The 20362-nt window shown below is 42.5% G+C and overlaps 2 protein-coding genes across 3 annotated transcripts in view; both read left to right on the forward strand.

Annotated features, from left to right (window-relative positions):
* Positions 1-20362, forward strand: part of Mlc-c (Myosin light chain cytoplasmic) — a 379873-nt gene that overhangs the window by 231068 nt on the left and 128443 nt on the right. The window lies entirely within an intron of this gene.
* On the forward strand, positions 12491-16799 carry LOC135703869 (DDB1- and CUL4-associated factor 11). Of its 2 annotated transcripts, none has more exons than XM_065225222.1 (9): positions 12491-12620; positions 12891-13192; positions 13538-13622; positions 14501-14918; positions 14983-15266; positions 15323-15569; positions 15644-15799; positions 15860-15966; positions 16036-16799. In XM_065225222.1, exons 2-9 carry the CDS (start codon positions 13023-13025, stop codon positions 16219-16221), a joined length of 1653 nt encoding a protein of 550 aa, XP_065081294.1. In that variant the 5' UTR covers positions 12491-12620; positions 12891-13022; the 3' UTR covers positions 16222-16799. The 2 variants fall into 2 exon arrangements, with proteins under 2 accessions (XP_065081294.1, XP_065081293.1); XM_065225221.1 differs by having other exon boundaries at positions 13001-13192.

Here is a 20362-nt window from a genome sequence, read left to right on the forward strand (position 1 = left end):
GACGCTCTGCTACACTCAAAATAATCTACACGTTGAAGCTACGTGAAAAATCACGTTAGCTCTCAATTTTTCCTCTCCTTTCAGTTTTACGTGACTCACGTAGAATGTATGTGATGTCCCTTGAATTTCACATGGAGTTCCTTTTTAACACACCTACATAATCAATGAAATGTACGTGATTTTCCCATAACACTGAGTTTCACGTAAAGCTTATGTGATTTCCACATCTAAAAAAGTGTGGTACGTACACTCAGAGCGCTGCAAATCATGGCGGGATCATAATGTGCTTTTGTTTGGTATTCGGTAGTGGCAAGATGGAAGTATAACATGATGGATTATTTTATTCTCTTTAACAAAAATAAACTGTCTGTTTCATCGTGCTCAACAGAATGATGTCAAGCTGTCCATCAGTTCTAGTTCAGTCCTCTAAGGCCCATTTCAATGATCGTCGAGATTGTTTGTGCAGCGTATCGAATATTAAAAAAAAATCTGAAGTGATGTATTAAGAATATCTGAATATATTAAAGAAATAACAAATTATACTACTATGAATACAGTAAAGAGTGTATCTACATATTAAGGAAATATTTGTATAAACAGTATCAAAATATTGATAGGGTAACTGATGATGGTTGGACCTATATTTAGGCCGGTTTCACACGACGTCAACATTCATGTCGTATTTTTTTTATGAATTCAACACATAATTATAAAAAAATGCGTGATTAGGGGAAATATCTACGTTTCTTGTTTCTAATAATAACATAAAAAGTTAAATATTATGAACAAATGATTTTATAAAACGTTTTTGTTCAGCAAAGAATTATGATGTTGGTTGGACATATATTGATCTTGGTTGGACCAAAAAAATGATGATGGTTGGACCTATTTTTGCAAATGCTAGTTTAGCCCATATTTGTTTAAAAACTTTGTTTAGAGCTTATTGGTATCACGAAAAAACCCTTTTTATATAGTTTTTATGAATTTGCTATTTAAAAAAAATCAAGAAATTTGAGTTTAACTTCGTTTTTAAAAAAGTTTACATTCCACGCATTAGCTATTCATCATGGCTCATTTTCTCGGAAATCATTGACCCGATTTGGAAAAATTTTAACGTCAAACTATAGGTATTGTGGTCCCATTGAAAGCTCTCAAATATTTTTGGAATCGGTCAACTGGTTCCGGAGATATGGCCGGAAAAAGTTACAGGGTATATGGATCATGGACCTAATTTTGATATGGAGGGAATAAAACCTATCATGCGACACTTCACATTACTTCCAAATTCGATAACAAGATCAATAACAAAATTCAATGCCTTGGACCACATTGGCCACTTCCGGGCGTGTTCTGGGTGCCCTCGGTGTATTTAGGGACTTAAAATGACCGAATATCAGAACTTAATTCCGGTTTTATAGTTCTTTTTCTCCTAGGAGTTTTTTTTTCGGAAATAGGTTTCAGTTAACAATTTTTAGTTTGATAACATTTTATTTCAAGTTAATTCACACACAGAAGGTGTATGAGAAGTGCTTAATGTAAATTCATATTAACAGATTCCTTCGGCGCTTTCGTGGTAGTTTGGAAATCGGTGGTTACCCTTACAGCCAACCTGACAATGGAATTCCTCCTTTAAATTTACGCCCAACTAGTGACGCAAGGTCTTTAGCAGCTTCCAAGATCTTTTTGGTCGTCTTGGGACTGCCAGAAGCAGCGCACATACAAACCCAATCCCTTAACTGGTTCTCCAAATCAACACTCAACACTATTTCCCTTCCATATTTCTTGCCGTGGCTTCCCTTAATTTTTGCATGAAGTGTCGTTTTCGGAATATTGTACCTATTCTGTGCCTGGTACGTGGTAAGTGATTTATTTCTTACTAAAAGAACAGCCTCTTGAAGATTTTCGACCGTATAACCATAGAGGTAACTCTAAGACCACTGGGTCCCGAAGAAAATCATTATTATTTTTGGCTCACTCAGTACCAGAACAACGGTCCCAAGCAGTCCCAAGCTATTTCCCTCACCCCTGCATGTTCTGCATGAATCCACACACCCCTGATGTTATCTGTCAAACTTTCATAGCGAATCAAAACAAACATAGTGTAGTAATAGAATTTCAACTAGAATAGGGTACGTTAATCGTTTGCTTGGGACCAATAGGCTACTAAAGTGGTAAGCCAATTTAAAATCGTTAGTTTCGTATTGATTGTTGGTATAACTCTTTTCTTTAGCCATTTTTTCAATCGAAGAAACTGATCACTCGGCCAAAACGAAATCGAATTTCAAATCAGCTGCGCGTAGGATGTAGACAAACCGAAGCGCACCTAGCGGCCGTCTTAGGAAACACATAGGTCCAACCATCATCATGCCTAGGTCCAACCATGATCATATTTATCTATTCGAATTTCGTCAATTATTCAAACATTTTAGTGAAACCAATGGATAAATGGCGTACTAACGTGTTGTTTACACCTTAAAGCAGTATTTTACTGCATGAAAATAAAAATATGTAAATAAAATTGTATGTTTGAAAGTAAGGCATAATGACGAGCTAATGCGTGGAAAGTGAACTGTTTTGAAAACTCATTGAAACTCAATTGTTTGAAGTTTTTTCAATAGAACACCCATGCAAATTGAAGAAAATGAGTTTTTTATGATAGTAAAGTGATCTTTGAAAAAAAAAAAAATAGCGAAGGTTGACTAAATTAGCGATTGAAAAAATAGGTCCAACCATCATCAGTTTTTGGATAGGTCCAACCAGAATCAATTACCCTACTAAAATCATCTAATGAATGTCACTGACCAAATCACGTAGCTTCTATGTGATAATACAGGGACGGTTAAGCTTCATGAAATGAGTGCCCCTACATGAAAATCACGTAGCTCTTATGTGAAAAGTACGATGGCAAAAATCTAGTGTGTGTGTGTGTGTGAGAGAGAGTGTGTGTGAGTGTGTGTGTGTGTGTGTGTGTGTGTGTGTGTGTGTGTGTGTGTGTGTGTGTGTGTGTGTGTGTGTGTGTGTGTGTGTGTGTGTGTGTGTGTGTGTGTGTGTGTGTGTGTGTGTGTGTGTGTGTATGTGTGTGTTTTTTTTTTTTTTTTTTTTTTTTTTTGGCAAGGAGGAAACCTTCAAAAAGGCCATCGTGCCACCGCTTGACGACTGGGCGCACAGTCGCGGTGACACGGTGTGTGGGATTCTTACCGCACTAAAACCTCCTTAGACGCCTTGCCCTTTTCCCCCGGAACCACTTGTCGTATTACTTCGGAGGGGGCCGTGCATTACGCACCTCACTTTACCTCAGCTAATTGGCGCTTCCAGTTCGCTGATCGTCTCTCCAATTTGTGAGCCATTTATCTCCCAGCGTCACGTTCTACTCGGTTATCCCTGGTGGTGGATACAGCCTACTCTGACGGAGAGTTCTCCCGGCTTCGGCTTTCAGTTCGCACTTGTGTGAGCACATTACTACTTTCTAGTTGGTCTTCCCGCCATTTTCGCTGCAGCGCTGACATGATCTGCGTTACTGCTCTGCTGACGGCGTTAAAGGTGCCCTCCTCTCGACACATTTCTTCGACGACATTCTCCGTGCTAAGGGCGAGCATATCCTCTCGCACATCATCAAATCTAGGACATTCGAAGACCACGTGCTCTGGTGATTCTTCCACATTCCCACACTCCGGACAGAAGGGTGACGTTGTGTGTCCGAACCGATGCAGGTACTTCCTGAAGCAGCCATGACCAGACAGGAACTGCGTCAAGTGGAAGTTGACTTCTCCATGCTTCCTGTTCACCCAGGTCGAAAGAGTCGGTATTAGCCTGTGTGTCCATCTACCGTTCTCTGCTGCATCCCACTCCTGCTGCCACTTAGCCATCGACTCCGTTCTCACCATTTTTCGTACTCCTCTGGTTTCTCTCGTCATATAGCACTCGTAGTCCTCCGCCAAGGTGATGCCGATTGGGATCATACCGGCGATAACGCATACTGCCTCCATCGAAATGGTTCTGTACGCACTCACGACTCGCATGGCCATGAGCCGGAACGTACTGCTCAATTTCCTTTGGTTCTGCTTCGTTTTCAGCGCTTCAATCCAGGCTGGACCTCCGTACCTTAGTATTGATGAGGAAACACTAGCCAGAAGACGTCTCTTGCTGCTGCTTGGACCAGAATTGTTCGGCATGATTCTGGCTATTGCGTTGATGACCTTCGTCGCCTTCTCGCAAGCATATTCGATGTGGCTATTAAAGTTTAGCCGGTCGTCGATCATCACTCCCAGATACTTAAGCATGCGCTTCGAAGCAATGGTGTGCTCTCCAACGGTAATCTCTGCCCGCTGCACTGCTTTGCAGTTACTGACCAACATCACTTCTGTTTTGTGGTGGGCTATCTGCAGCTTCGCTCCTTGCATCCAGTTACCAATCGTATCTATCGCCTCAGCCGCCAACATTTCCACTTCTTCCATCGTCTCACCGGTTACCGTCAAGACGACATCGTCCGCAAAGCCAACGATCTCAACTCCTTTGGGCAGCTTGAGCGTCAGCACGCCATTGTACATTCCGTTCCACAGCGTAGGACCTAGAATGGAGCCTTGGGGAACCCCCGCCGTGATTCTAAGCGATTTCTGCCCCGTGTCTGTCACGTAGACAAGGACCCGGTTCTGGAAATAACTACTTAGAATCCTGCAGAGGTAGCCTGGAACCCTCATTCTATGGAGCGCCTTGGCGATGGCCTCCCAGCTGGCGCTATTGAATGCATTCTTGACATCGATCGTAATCACGGCGCAGTATCGATTTCCTCTCCGCTTCTGTTTGGAAGCTTTCTCGGCTCTGTCAATCACTGTCCGAATTGCATCCACCGTCGATCTCCCTTTCCGGAATCCAAACTGTCTCTCCGATAATCCGTGTTCACTCTCCGTGCATTTCGTCAGCCTGTTGAGGATGATCCTCTCTAAGAGCTTTCCTACAGTATCCAGCAAGCATATTGGCCTATACGATGCAGGATCCCCCGGCGGTTTTCCGGGCTTCTGCAACAGCACAAGCTTTTGTACCTTCCACCTATCAGGGAACTGACCATCGTCCAGACATTTCTGCAGCACCATCCTGAACATGTCCGGGAACGTCTGGATCGCCGCCGTCAACGCCACGTTGGGAATTCCATCCGGGCCGGGAGCTTTATTCGCTTTCAACCCTTTCGCTGCTGCTATGAGTTCCTCGTTGGAGACTTGTTCAACGTTGTCTTCATCTACCTCGCCATATGGTGTAGGTGGCCAGTTCGTTGGGTCATGCTGTGGGAAAAGTCCCTCCACGATGACTTTCAGCTTGTTGTGACACATTTCAACCGGCATCGTTGGGCCTCTGATCTTCGCCATCGCAACTCGGTATGCGTTGCCCCAGGGGTTGGCATCGGCATCGCGGCACAACTCCTTGAAACTATTTGACTTGCTCAGCTTTATCTTTCGTTTCAGTGCAGCCCTGGCCTCTCGGAACACCACCCTGCGCTCCTCTCTGTCTGCTTCTGTTCTTGCTCTCTGAGCACGCCTTCTGGCTAGAAGACAAGTAGCACGGAGGGTGCTAATTTCCTCGTTCCACCAGTAGGCTGGACGCCGCCTGTTCGTTGGCTCCAGTTTTCTCGGCATAGTTGTGTCACATGCCCTTGCTAATAATTCGGTCAACTCATTCGCACTTAGGCCCGGGACGCTGTTGTATACCCTTAGAGCTTCGATGAAGAGATCCTTATTGAATGCCTTCGTCTTCCACTTCCGCTCGCTTACTTTCGTCCTCCGCATTTCCACCGGTGTTCGTTCGCCGATACTGTACCGGATCGCCTGATGGTCACTATGGGTGTACTCCTCGCACACTGTCCAGTTCATATTTGCCATTAGCGACGTACTGCAGAAAGTAACGTCGATAATGGATTCCCTACCATCTTTGCGGAAGGTGCTGATGGTTCCTTCGTTGGCCAGACTGACGTTCAACTTTGCCAGAGCTTCCAGCAGGCTATACCCTCTTGCGTTGGTACATCTGCTCCCCCAATCCACTGCCCAAGCATTGAAGTCTCCTGCGATGACGACTGGTCTCCGTCCAATGAGCTCTTCGGTGAGCCCATCTAGCATCTGGTGGAACTGCTCAATTGTCCATCTCGGGGGTGCGTAGCAACTACATACAAAGATTCCATTGATTTTGGCGATCACGAAACCTTCATATGAGCTTGCCACCACTTGTTGTATGGGATACCTGCCCATGACTTGTATGGCCGCCATTCCTGCTCTATCCGCCACCCAGTTACCATTATCGAGAGGGACTCGGTATGGCTCTGCAATGATTGCAACGTCGCACTTTGTTTCCGTTGTTGACTGCCACAACAGTTGCTGTGCTGTGTTACAATGATTGAGATTTATTTGGGTTACCTTCATTATTGCTGGCCCACCATCGCCTTCTTGAACTCAGGGCACCTGAAACTTCCCGTCACATGGCCATTTCCGTCCTCCTTTTTGCAGAGCATGCACCTCGGTTGCTTTGTACAGTCTTTTGCAACGTGCCCCTTCTCTCCGCATTTCCTGCACAGATCAGATCTGTCAGGGCCTTTGCAGTGTCTCGCCTGGTGACCGAAGCCCATGCATTTGTAGCATCTCTCCATTTTCTTAGATACCCGAGGAATAGCTTTCAACGGGCACACTGACCACCCAACCTTGATTCGGCCAGTCTTCAGCAGCTCGTTAGCTGCGTCCGAAGAAAGTCGTATCAACGCCGTCTGCGTGCCACCATACGCCTTTCTCAACCGAATTGCCATCGGTACGTCTCCCAGGTTGCATTGCACCTTCAGCGCACTTTTCAACTCGTCTTCTGTTGTGATCTCGTCCAGATCCCTGCACTCGACCACTGACTCCTGGGATAAGGCTCTTACGTTCGCCGTCTCGCCAAGAGATTTTTCGACGAGCTCCTTAAAAGCTGAGCTCTTAACCGTAGGGTCCCTTTTCAGCTCGAATAGCATCTCGCCTTTCTGGGTTCGCCTGGTTTTCACCACATTCTCGCCTAGTTGTTTCAACTCCGGATCGTCTCTCACTTTCCGGAGGAGTGCTGCGTAGGACGTTTTGTCCTTCGCCTCAACAACCAGAGCGTCACCCTTGCTTCTCTCCCTACGAGGCCTAGGCTTCTCCTTATTCTTCCTGTCTTCCTTCTTCTTCTCTTCCTTCTTCCTCGCTTCTTCTTCCTTCCTCCTCGCTTCCTCTTCCTTCTTCCTCACTTCATCTTCCTTCTGTTTTTTCTTCCTCTCCTTCTGGTTCTCGACTTTACGCCACGCACCATTTTCTCCCATCTCCTTGATGCCTTCCTCGTCGTCCCTGCGTTTTTTGGGCTCCTCCTCATCTCCTGGCGTGTCCCTATCTCTTTTTTCAGGACGTGGATTTGTGGGTCCCTTCGGAGTCTCATGTGCTTGAGCCAGTCTTATGCTCTCCTTGGCCTCCAGCAGAGCCTTTTCGGCATTTTCGGCCCTTTTTCTCCACTCTTGACATTCCCGATCTGCCACTGTTATGCCGGATTTGATACCGGTCACAAGTTGCTTGATCTCTTTGTGTACGTTGTTTTTATCCTTCACGAACACATAGAGATCATCGATCTTCCTCCTGACCTCCGTCATTTTGGTTCTCCCGAGCTGCAGTTCTTGGGATTTGCTACTACTGGATATTGGTGTGAATATCTGGCTTAGCCCAACGCCTGGCTGCTCTTCTTGAAACTTACTGCTGCTGCTGGAACTCGCAGTGACCCCCAGGTTCGACACTGGTGATCTCTGCAATATCCCACTCCTTGCGAACACGTTTGCTCCTCCGTTTTCACTGTCTGGCGTATTGCCGTCGTTCTTCATATTTTTTTTGGTTTTTTCATTTTCTTCATTTTTATTTTTTTCTCCAATTTTATCCATTCTGATGGGTCCCCCCTTCGGGCCGCTATCTCCACTCGTTGTATGTAGTCTCCTATCGTGATCCCATGGTTATCTATGCAAGCAGGGAGGCCATGCTAGGGTTGACACGGTCCTTCATGGGGGCCGTGTTCAGAGCCAGATCGGCGTAAGTCAGGAATGTTACATCTGAGCCTACTACTCACCAATCACCAATTGGTGACGAGTTTTGAACGTATCCGGAGGCCTGCCAAGGCCGCACTATTAGCCCACTCGCCATTTCAAGAAGGTGTCACCCTTCTTTACTTAGGGAGCAGAATAGCACGACTGTCAGCCCTGTAGCGTGATATCCAATCCATTGTACCGTGTCGTGTCCATAGTTCCATGCCGTATCCAGTATGCCGTAATAAGGATCTTACTGGCGTCGATCCTAATGTGCCGGTTGGCACTCCTGCGGGTTGACGAAGCATTTCCTCTATCGCCGTGTTATGGTTACCGCGCCAGTGTTCGCGTCGCACCCCCTCACTTTGCTATTGTCAGAAGGACAACATTGCCCAGGCTACACCACGGGGAGGCGTGAGGTAGGAACTTGTGAGAACCAGAGCTAGGTTGTCAACTCACCATTTGTAGCCCTGTGTATGTGTGTGTGTGTGTGTGTATGTGTATGTGTGTGTGTGTGTGTGTGTGTGTGTGTGTGTGTGTGTGTGTGTGTGTGTGTGTGTGTGTGTGTGTATGTGTATGTGTGTGTGTGTGTGTGTGTGTGTGTGTGTGTGTGTGTGTGTGTATGTGTGTGTGTGTGTGTGTGTGTGTGTGTGTGTGTGTGTGTGTGTGTGTGTGTATGTGTGTGAGTGTGTGTGAGTGTGTGTGTGTGTGTGTGTGTATATGTGTGTGTGTGTGTGTGTGTGTGTATGTGTGTGCGTGTGTGTGTATGTGTGCGTGTGTGTGTGTGTGTGCATGTGTGTCTGTTTGTGTGTGTGTGTGTGTGTGTGTGTGTGTGTGTGTGTGTGTGTGTGTGTGTGTGTGTGTATGTGTATGTGCGTGTGTATGAGAGAGTATTAAAACCAAATGGCACTCGCTAATTTTCAAAATTTACAGTATTTACCTGAACAGTGAAATACTTCCACGGAGAACAAATTCGTTAAGTTAAGATAACAATCCTAAAAGTTACTTTCACATGGAAAAATATTGTTGTTTGAAAGAAACCTATACTTACTCCAACATTAATTTGACCGTCAACTCAATCATATCTACCTAGCAGATTCAATTGTTCATCTTATACTCAATTCAACTATAACTTTGATCAATTATAACAACCGTCAAATGTAATTTATTTATATAATTTGGTTTCAAATGATCATCATAAATCCACATACTTTTAACTTGTGATGCGTAGAGCAGGCGATAAGATAGCTGGTTCTCACGCAGATAAAACACGGTTCAAATCTAAGTTGAATGTTCTTGTTCACTTTTTTATGATTTTGCAGTTGTGTTTTTGAGATCGATAAAGAAGCAAAACAAACTTCCTTAATATGTCGATAATGAAGAGCAGGTCGTTTAATAAACATTGTAAAATTTTGCTTTTCTAACAATAGTTTTCTTGAATCAACTAAAGCATAGTTGTATTTTGAAGATTGACGTTTGTTCATCTATTGAAAAATATAGTTGAGCCAACCGAGGAGCCAACTATGGACTATAGTTGTTGCCCTCTATATATAGTCAAATCAACTATAGTTTCGGGTTATCTCTAAAACAATTGAACAATATAGTTATTTTGACCGGAAAAATAATTGCGTCTGCTATAATTTGTTCTCCGTGTTATGAGGTAAACGGTTTGTGATAAACATTGAATTACAAGGCAAAGAAACCTTACTCTTGCTACACACACAAATTATAAAAATAAACTAACGACACATGGTTTTTCTAGCGTTACACTCCTTTATGCTAGTACATCAATTGAGGTACTAGATGTAAAACTTAGCAACATTAGTAAAATGATGCTGGCCATGGGTATCAAACCGGGAGTAGTTTACTGAAGTGTAATTTTAAACTAGTACCACAATTGATGTAATAGATTAAAGAAGGACAGAAGTAGTACTCGGTAAGTTTGTCATAGGTATCTGCAGAAAACCGTTGTGTTACGGAAGTTTTCTGGAAGTATAACCCAACAAACAATTCACAGTCGCAAATAAGCATACACATTGAATAAATGCTGCATAACAGTGTACAATGCTGAATAAAACAAGATGTCGAATTATGTGCTGAAAAAAGCTCATTGACATCTATAGATGCGCCTTTATTCCGCCGTTTGCTCTGATATGATTAATTTACTTATTAAAAGCTTTATAAACGTTGACTGTCTTCCTGATTCAGAACCAGAAGTTTGATCTAATAACAAACTGAATAAGTGTAATTTTCACATACATTGTCGCTTTAATTCGACTGTTTTCAATTGCTTTAATAAAATGCTTTATTAGACGTCTTATAAATGTTTTCTAGCTCCATTATTAGATTTCATTGCATTGCTTTACAATATTGCTGTATAAAGGTGAATACAGTCAGCAAAATAGCTCTTATACCACTATGCGTCCATGTTTTAGTTGAATGCTTTGTAAATGCTTTATAAACGACGTATTAGATTCATTATTCCACATCACTGCCCAAAAACAATTCAGAGTCACAAATAAGCATATAGATTGAATAAATGCTTTATAACAGTGTACAATGCTGAATAAAACGGGTTGTCAAATTATGTGCTCAGAAAACCTCATTGAGATCGATGATGCGCCTTTATTTCGCTGATTGCTCTGATTTGATTAATATACTTATTAAAATCTATACAAACGATGACTGTCTTCCTGATTCAACACCAGAAGTTTGATCTAATAACATACTGAATAAGTGTAATTTGCACATACATTGACGCTTTAATCCGACTGTTTCAATTGATTTAATAACATGCTTTATTATACGTCTAATAATTGTTTTCTAGCTCCATTACTAGATTTCATTGCATTGCTTAATAATATTGCTGAATAAAGGTGAATACAGTCAGCATAATAGCTCTTATACCACTATGCGTCCATGTTTTAATTGCGTGCTTTGTAAATGCTTTACAAACGGCGTATTTATTCATTATTCCACAACAGTGATTCAGGCTAACAACAAAACGAAATTGGTAGCATAGTGGTTACCGTTTCCGCTTTCCAAGTAGAAGGTCGTGAGTTCAGTCCCAGCCTCAACCCTTTTTTTATTTATGTTCTACTCGTAATTAATTTAAATCGTAATCATAAATCGTATCACTCACGACAACCAATTCATAGATCTATTGAAAAGAATAGCATCCTTTCCATCGAAATTAGATAGATGGAGAGGTAACGTTGGTCTAATGTTAAACATATGAATGAATTAATCATTCTCACATCTCCTTGAATTAGCTAGAGCTACGGCTGGAAGTGCTGATAGGTTTTCAGATTCAAGCTTTTATTGCTTATTTAGCTGCTGAAATGATGTATTCTAGGATAGCTCAGATGGCAAGGCAAGCGGCTGGTGATCGGAAGGTCATGGTTCGAATCCCATTTAACGGCATGTGTTTGTATGTATGTATGTATGTAATAAATTCGACAGAAATAATGACACAACAATCACTAACGAAAACAACCCTGCCCCTGCTCGTGCCGTTCTTATTTTCGGATTAATTATCCCGTAGTTGAATAATCGTTTAATAAATGTCTAATGATGTAATAATTAAAGATTATTTCACATGAAAATCAAGCGTCTATACACACCTTTATACCATCGCTGTTTAAGGAAGTGCAGATGGTCTAATAAACGCTGAATAATCAAAAATTTGATCGAATAAGCTCTGTTACAATTTTTGTAAGTCGAATAAAAGCTACTCGACATACCTTATTTCAACACCAAATATTTCGATGTTGTGGTTGAATAAATTCTCCAGATTTGTGTGAACAAAGCCTGAACAGAAGTTATTATTAAAAATAGTACAAGTATTATTAAGCATGAAGTGGAATAAAATCGTCAAGAAGTCGTTTCTTCAATAGGCAATTGTTTGTTGGGAACCTTATAAAGGGATAAAATTTTGCCACGAAATGATGCAAAACATGCCATTTTCAAATATGATCTGATCGCGCAAGATTCCACAACTTTTTCAAGTCTGAAACAGCACAAAAAAACATAAACAATCGAGAAATTGGCTCACTACTTGACTAGCCTATTGGTCCCAAGCAAATCGACTAACGTAACCATTCTAGTATAAATTCCAGTACTACACTATGTTTGTTTTGATTCGCTATGAAAATTTGACAGATAAAATGAAGGGTTCGTGGATTTTCCTATGTTTCGAGGGGTGCATCGATTAGCTCCCCGAATAGAAATTGTAATGTTATAATAAAATAATAAAAAATAATATTCAATATATTAAATTTTAACGTGTATTGCTGTTGATTAAATTTTAATCTTTCTTTGTTTAGTATGCTTTTGAGTGTATACTGATTGCCCATTGGCTGCGTACGAAGCGATGATAGTTAAGGGACATTTCTGAAACCGAACCAAGCATGTTTTGCTCATCAGTTCCTCCTCCATATCTGTCAGGCTAGGCCAATTTCGTCATTGTTGTTTTTCTTTTCCTTCATTTTTATCATCTCGTTAGAATATAATTGGGAAAATCTGGGAAAAACCGTTATCTCATACGTGAAAAATATTTCGATTTTAAACTGTGGTTAGTAAAGCTTCAGGAAAATTTGTAGAAGTAAACAGACTCGTATGATAATGTGGTGAACAGCCGCAATCAAAATCAACAACGAAATTTCCTAGTTGCGTAGAAAACAAGAAGACTGCGTGAACAGCATAGCAAGCAGTGATTCTATTGATTTCTGCGGTAGCGGAACAAGGATAGCACTTCCAGAAGCTGATCAAATCGAGTGATCTTGAAAAGCCTAGACATTTTAAACGCGATAATTTCCATTTTTTCCCTGTTCCGTTCTTTTAGTAGAAGCATCCTTGGAGAAAATTTTCGTCAATAATAGAAGAAACAACTCGGAACTGGAGTAAAAGAACAAGCAACAGTTCTGTGTTTATTGTTTTGTTTCTTTTCCCTAGTCAAGGGATCTGCGGTCGTTTTATGGGAAATATTGTCCTTCGGAGTCGTGCCCTAGCGAATATGAGCGACGTCGAATTTGAGGAAGATGTTGATATCATCGAGGAAGACGATCTGTTCGACGACCCGCTGGAAGGGGAAGAAGCCACCCACGAAAACCATCTTGTTTCGATATTGCGGCAACTAATCAGCAGGTAAAGTTGAATGAATCGCATGTTATTATAAAGTTGGTGCAAACCTTTCAAAAAGGCGAAATTGATTTGAAAACAATGGCTTTTGATTTCTCATGAATAAAAGCTCACTCATGCAACGTAAGGACATCATCAGGTAGAGGAATGTTTCCTCTACCAGCTGGCATCGTTAATTTGCAGGCATCGTTAATTTGCAGGATTGAGCTATTTACGAGAAATCGGCGGTTGAAGGAATTGTTTACAGAATTAGTTTCGCCCTAATGAAATGTTGACACTGAAGTATTGTTTTTATTTGACCAATCATATGACGTTGCATTTTTTGTTTGCAATTACGATTACGATGCCCAGCGGCGAGATACAAATTCTTAACAATGATCGCCCTTCGATGTCCCTGCCAGATATCAGAAAGCGAGCAAACCTGGACCAATTGAAGGTACGTATAGAGGGACGAACGCAAACTGCTCTACAGAACCTAGCTTAGGGGGATTGTAGGACAAGATGGCATTACGTGTGTTACTGAGGTGCCCTGTGGGATTGTTAGCGCTTTGCATTGTTATTAATCATCCATTTTTCTAGTAATATTTTTGTTAAGCTGGTTCATGTTCATAGACCAGGGTAGCCGTATAGCCTCATATTGCCATCTTGACCCACTTACTCCTACGCCGATCTCAGTGCATTCGCTTACTAACGAGAATAGAATAGAATAGCTTATTTGTCTGGGATTTTAGGAGTTACATTGTTCAAACCTACACACTGGCCCTTATTACGAGTGTCACTTCACGGTGAAAACGAAGTGAAGTGACCACTTATCATTCACGGTGAAGTGATTGGCGTGTAAATCAAATGGGAATCACTTCACCGTGAAGTGACATCGGTAATAAGGGTAACTTAGCGATTTTTCTTGCCGATATTCGCAAAGTCGAGCGTTCTTGGCAAATAAATTATTGCTGATAATGTCGGTTCTAACCCTTTACTTCCCAGGAGGTTTTTAGTTGTTTTGAGATTGATAGAACAAAAGATGTTCCATACAGCCTAACATTATCGAAACCATAAACAACATCAATAGTATGCTAATTGTTTTTCGATAATTACTAAGTTGAATCCTCAAGAATACATATGGACGACATGCTCACCAATTGTTCTTTGTTAATAAATCTCCACTCACTTGACGAAACATGGATTTTCTTGAAGCAACTGATAGAAACGAGTTTGAGGATCCTTCAACCCCATAATTTAATATTTAATAGTAATAAAAGCCATTCGCCAATATCTATATTGATTAAATATTTTCTTTTCTTGTACAACCCCTAGAAAAGTGCAATCTATCAGAGCATCAAACAAGCGTCCGGCTATGATGCAGATGCCAGTAGTCCCACAAAGAAGTTCTCCTTGCTCGACATGCTTGCCAAGCGTGAAAGTGGATTGGGATCCAAAGGGGGTCCATTCGTTCAAAGCGACAAATGCAAAGTCAATAACCTCTTCTTGCCGAATCGAACGGAGAAACACGTCTACAACTGCAACTCCAAAGTATTTTGCGGACGGTTCTCACGGGATGGTTCACAGTTCATCAGTGCCAGCCAGGACAGTCGAATTCGCGTGTTCGACGCCACCACCAGTCGGTATCCGCTAGTGAGCCAGATTGAGGCGAAGAATGTCTCCTGGTCCGTGTTGGACATCGATTTCAGTCCTGATGGAGAGTATTTCGTTTACTCTACATGGGCTGATGCGTGTACGTAAAGTTTACCTTATGAACTAGAAGATTTCATGGAGGTAGTCATGTTTCATATTTTCAGTATTCGTCTCCCGGTTGCGCAACATGGAATCGGATGACATACACTGTCTTTTCCTAAGGCCGCAGTGTCCGAAATTCGGCGTATTTACCGTCGCATACTCAAACTGCGGTAAACAGATTTTAGCAGGAGCAAATGATGGTTGTTTGTATGCATACGATCTGAATGCCAACAGGCGTGTTCTGATGGTTCCCGTAGCCCAGGAGAAACACGATGTGAATGCAGTTGGATTTCTGGACGAAACGTCGAACATATTCTTCAGTGGCACAGATAATGGATTAATCAAGGTAATTTTGAGACAATGAGATGTGGAAAGTATTTCTGTTATCATGTTTTCATGTAGGTGTGGGATCGTCGTTGCCTGAATGAGGTGAATCCAGAATCGGCAGGCGTTCTTGTGGGGCACTTTGACGGCATCACTTACATTGACTCCCGCAATGATGGACGTTACATCATTTCCAACTCCAAGGATCAAAGCATAAAACTGTGGGATCTGCGAGTGTTTTCTCCGGCAGATGCCGAAACGAAAGTGAAAGATCAGCTTTGCTATGGAAACTGGGATTACCGGTGGGATGAAGTCCCCAAGAGATGTAAGTTAGATTTGTTTGTTGGTTATAATACCAACTGAATGTGACCATCATTGCCAATTCACCTTCTCCGACAGTCTACAACCCGACCAAGACGCTGGAGGGAGACACGAGCGTAATAACATACCGAGGTCATCGCGTACAGAAGAGCTTGCTTAGGGCGAAATTCTCGCCGGCTGTTACCACTGGACAGCGATACATTTATACCGGTTGTGGTACTGGGCGGCTAATAAGTAAGCTCTGTTACATACATTCATCCCTAGCAATACTCACTGAGTTCATTTCCTTAACAGTCTATGACGCTCTTACTGGTAACATGGTAGAAAAAATCGAAAGTCACAGAGACACGGTTCGTGACGTTGCTTGGCACCCGCACAGACCGGAAGTGCTAACATGTTCGGTAGGCACTGCCCGTTTCTATACTCTCAAACACATTAACAATGCATGTATTATGATGTTCGTGTTTCAGTGGGACTTCCATGTAAATCTGCAGACGTATCTTTGTGCCGAAAATGCGAAAAAGAAGACTTGCCCCTATGCTTCGAGAACCCGCCGGCTGATAGATAGCGATGATGATAGTGAAGACGACAGTCCTCCATTGAGACGATCGCGCAGAATAGCCGAACTGAGACGGGCGCAATCCAATTCCGATTAGGAGGGACAACAAAACTACAATCATTATTAGTCACATAAATTCGTTGCTCAGTGGTTACACATTCGGAGATAATTGTATTTTCGTTTGATCGATTCTTGGAGACCAAGGTAAGCTATTTGAGGTCTTTCAGTGCGTTAGCAGCATTCATATCGTCTATGATTTAACTTTTTTTTTTATGTATAGAAGACACACACAAAATCAAAGTTCAGTTTATTGAAAACTTGTATGAGATTCTAACTTTGCCCATGCATTAGTTTTTCATGCATGGTGGCAGCGGAGTGTAAAAATAAATCTAAGGATTGGTAGCGATATGTTAATGCCTTTGATTCTTATTTGCTCGAGTTCAGATTCGTCCAAGCTTACTCGATGCTCGAGCTCGAATAATGATAATCTAAGGTTTTTTTTTGTTGATAGGTAATACGTCTTGCATAGAGGATCTTTTTTTCAGTAATTTCCTACAGCCTGTTTTAGATTCAAATAAATTATTGCTCTAGCTTTCATCGGTTAACTATGATATCTACATTTAACGATAAGTCAGTCGGATGAATACATGAACGGAAGATTATGCGTATTGTTAACTTTACTTTTTATCTATAATGAGAAAATCCTTTCCGGTTTGTTTATCTACCTAGTCGACCGTAAAGGCATCCCAAGCAAAGTCCAGCATCAAAATGACTGAACATCGAAATACAATTCTGGTATCGACATCAAACTGAAATCATCATTTACACATTTTGTTTTCATTTTGCTGTCCCTCCCGTAGGCCATTCTTAAGCACCTTACCCAAGGTGGGAGAGCTTATGGGTTGTTTACCAGCCAACTCAACCAACTAAAGCAAATTTCTGTTGTTCCTGAAATCTCATGCTGTCATGTGGTGACGCCCTGTTTATATTATGCTGGCTACTTTTTAGTACAGTTCTATTCTAGTATACTAGGGCCCTGCGCTTTGGTCAGATAGCGTATAGGGCGTCGTTGTGCCAATTTGGTTGTGGCACATTTCGAGTATGAGAGAGTGATTGCAGTTTGCTCAAAAGTGGCTGAGTAAAATGCAAGTACTTTCGATGATTACCCGTAGTTGTTACAGTGAAGATATACACCCATATTCTCGCTTATGGCTGGGCGTGTTTGCCATACAGGAACATTTTTATTTGATTGTATGTGGTGGATGGGTTTCGGGCGTGGACGGGCATATGGGTGATAATATTAAGTTTACGTTACCGTTGAAAAATTGAGAAATGTACCGCTTCAGTTTGAGAAGCACTTCACTTCGCAACCGATGAAACATTCTGACGGCCCACATTACCGTGCAGGCGCCGTCTGTTGGACAGTTTGATGTTTATGAAGTACCATCAGTTAAAACTGTATATTTGAACTTTACCCGAATAAAAAAATACAATACGTTGTATAATGCAAACTGTTAATTTACAATAAGTTTTGTGGTTGACAATAAAATCAATGAATTTTCTAAAGTACTATTATTTTCTCTCTCTTCAAATAGTTTATCGTAACTATGTAAAACTATTTTGATGAACAGTGAAGGTCTTTATACATTTTTCTTGATTTTTAAATGATTTGTCGAGATCTTCAATAAATTTCCTGACATTTTCCTGCTTAGTAGTGGACACATCTACATTTACTTTGATTTGCCCCGTTTGAACACGCCTACCATCACGATCTCTCCTATAACGGGACCTTCCGAGTTCTCAACTCCCATTTCCGGACTAGACCCAGTCTGCTGATTCAGAATTGGATTTTGCGTTGCGAATTGGAGAGCTGTAGACCAGAACGCACTGCCTGTCGCATTATGGGAGACCTCGAACCACTCGATCCAGTCGCGCTAGCTGTTTCCCGCCATCAAAGTCGTTCTGTTTCCTGCCATCAGAGTCGTTCTGGCCCTGCGGTCGAGTTCGGTGGTGGGGTCTCCCTAGCATCGTCTTCAGGCAAGTATGCATACATTAGTTACAGTCATTTGCCTGATCAGTTTCCGTGTTCCAGTGCAACGCTTCAAGCACCTGCCGGCTGTTTCCAGTTGAGATACTGCTCATTCACAACATCCGCTTTACTGTTCGAACAATCCTAATTCATCTCCGGGACGCACAATAGACCGCTCTTTGGAAGCTCCTGGTTACTCAAGCCCAGTCGTGCCGATTCCCGCCAGCGTTCAGCATAGTCGTCCTGGGCCTGTGGCTGGATATGAATCAGGAGTCTTCCACCTTGCCTCTACAAGCAAGTACAATCAATATATTGACTATTCACTGCCTGATGCCGATCAAATTTTCAGCAATTCTGACTATGTTAGTCATTGTGATGATGCCTCGGAACGCGCCCTCCATCTCAGTCCTGCCATCAGCAGCCTTCGTTCATCATAGTCGTTCCGGACCTGCTGTCGGATGTGGAGAAGGGGTCTCCAACCCACTAACTATGGCGAGTATCCAATAAGACATGATGATAGTCAGTTATTGCCTGATGTATCTGTGATTTCCAGGGAGAGCAGTCGTTCGATTTCTTGCCGCAAGCAGGACGTCGGTGGAATGAATTCTGATGTTGAAGAGTACCGCCTAGCTGTATCGGATCGTTGCTACGATATTATTGTCCTGTGCGAGACGTGGCTCGATTATCGAACGCTTTCCAGTCAAGTCTTCGGTCTTGACTACGAGGTCTTTCGTTGCGATCGGAATCCAGTCAACAGCTGTAAATCTACCGGTGGAGGTGTCCTTGTAGCTGTCCGTAGCGGGTTGGAGGCAAAGGCCATCGAGAACGATTCATGGAACCATGTGGAGCAGATTTGGACAGCCATCAATCTGGGTGATCGCACACTATTTCTATGAGCTCTGTACATTCCACCTGATCGAGTCCGCGACAATGAACTCATCGATACTCACTGTCGGTCAGTTTTCACAGTTGTCGAAAGTGCCACTCCAGTTGATGAGATATTCATTTTTGGTGACTTCAATCTGCCAGGCGTTTCGTGGAGTCCATCTCATAGCGGATTCCTGTACCCAGATCCTGATAGCTCTACATTTCACGCAGGAGCTATTAGCCTTCTCTACAACTACAGCGCAGCGACGCTTTCTCAAATTAACCATGTAGTTAACGAAAATGGTCGTAGTTTGGACCTCTGCTTCGTGAGCACACAGGACAGGGCGCCATCAATTTCCTCGGCTCCTTGTGCACTAACTAAGCTAGTTCCACATCACCCTCCTCTAATTGTCACTGTTGAGGACAAACTCGTGCGTGATTTCGACGACTATCCTGCTACGGTTTCTTATGACTTCCGTAAAGCTGACCACCGTAGCATCATAGATGTATTGTCTAGCATAGTATGGGAGAACATCCTTGATCCAGATGACGTTGAGGCTGCAGCGCAAACCTTTTCACATGTCTTGGCATATGTCATTGACAGACACGTCCCGAAAAGAACTCACCACAAAATGTCTCACCGTCCCTGGCAGACGAGAGAGCTACGTAGGTTTAAGTCAATCAAGAAAGCAGTATTGAGAAGATTTACGAAGTTTCGCACGCTTCCTCTGAAACTACATTATGTGAGGCTGAATCACATGTACCAGCGTGTCAGTCGTGAATGCTTTTCAAGTTTCCAACGAGGCATCCAGCGCAAGCTTAAGCTACACCCGAAATCCTTTTGGAACTACGTGAACGAGCAACGCAGGGAATCTGGCCTCCCATCGTCTATGGAATTCAACGGAGAAGTTGCTGGCACTGTTCAGGATATATGCCACCTTTTTTCCCGAAAAGTTTGCCAGTGTATTCACTAATGAGATACTAACTGACGACCATATTAACCTGGCTGCCAGGAACGTTCCAGTAAACGATCAAACGCTGGGTGCAATTGATGTTAATGCAGAAATGATGTCTAAGGCCGCGACTCTGCTCAAGTCATCCTTCAATCCTGGACCTGATGGAGTTCCATCTGTATTTTTGAAGAGACATATTGCTAGCTTGTTAATTCCGCTTCTTCGCCTGTTCCGAATGTCTCTCTCAGGTGGCATATTTCCATCTTGCTGGAAATTTGCGCACATGTTTCTCGTCCACAAAAAAGGAAGGAAACGAGCTGTGGATAACTATCGAGGAATTACATCGTTAAGTGCCTTTTCGAAGCTATTCGAGCTAGTGATTATGGAAC

This window comes from Ochlerotatus camptorhynchus, unplaced genomic scaffold, assembly GCF_037179485.1.
Source record: "Ochlerotatus camptorhynchus isolate MF236.1 unplaced genomic scaffold, CSIRO-AGI_Acam_v1.1 ptg000222l, whole genome shotgun sequence".
Taxonomy (NCBI): Eukaryota; Metazoa; Arthropoda; class Insecta; order Diptera; family Culicidae; genus Ochlerotatus; species Ochlerotatus camptorhynchus.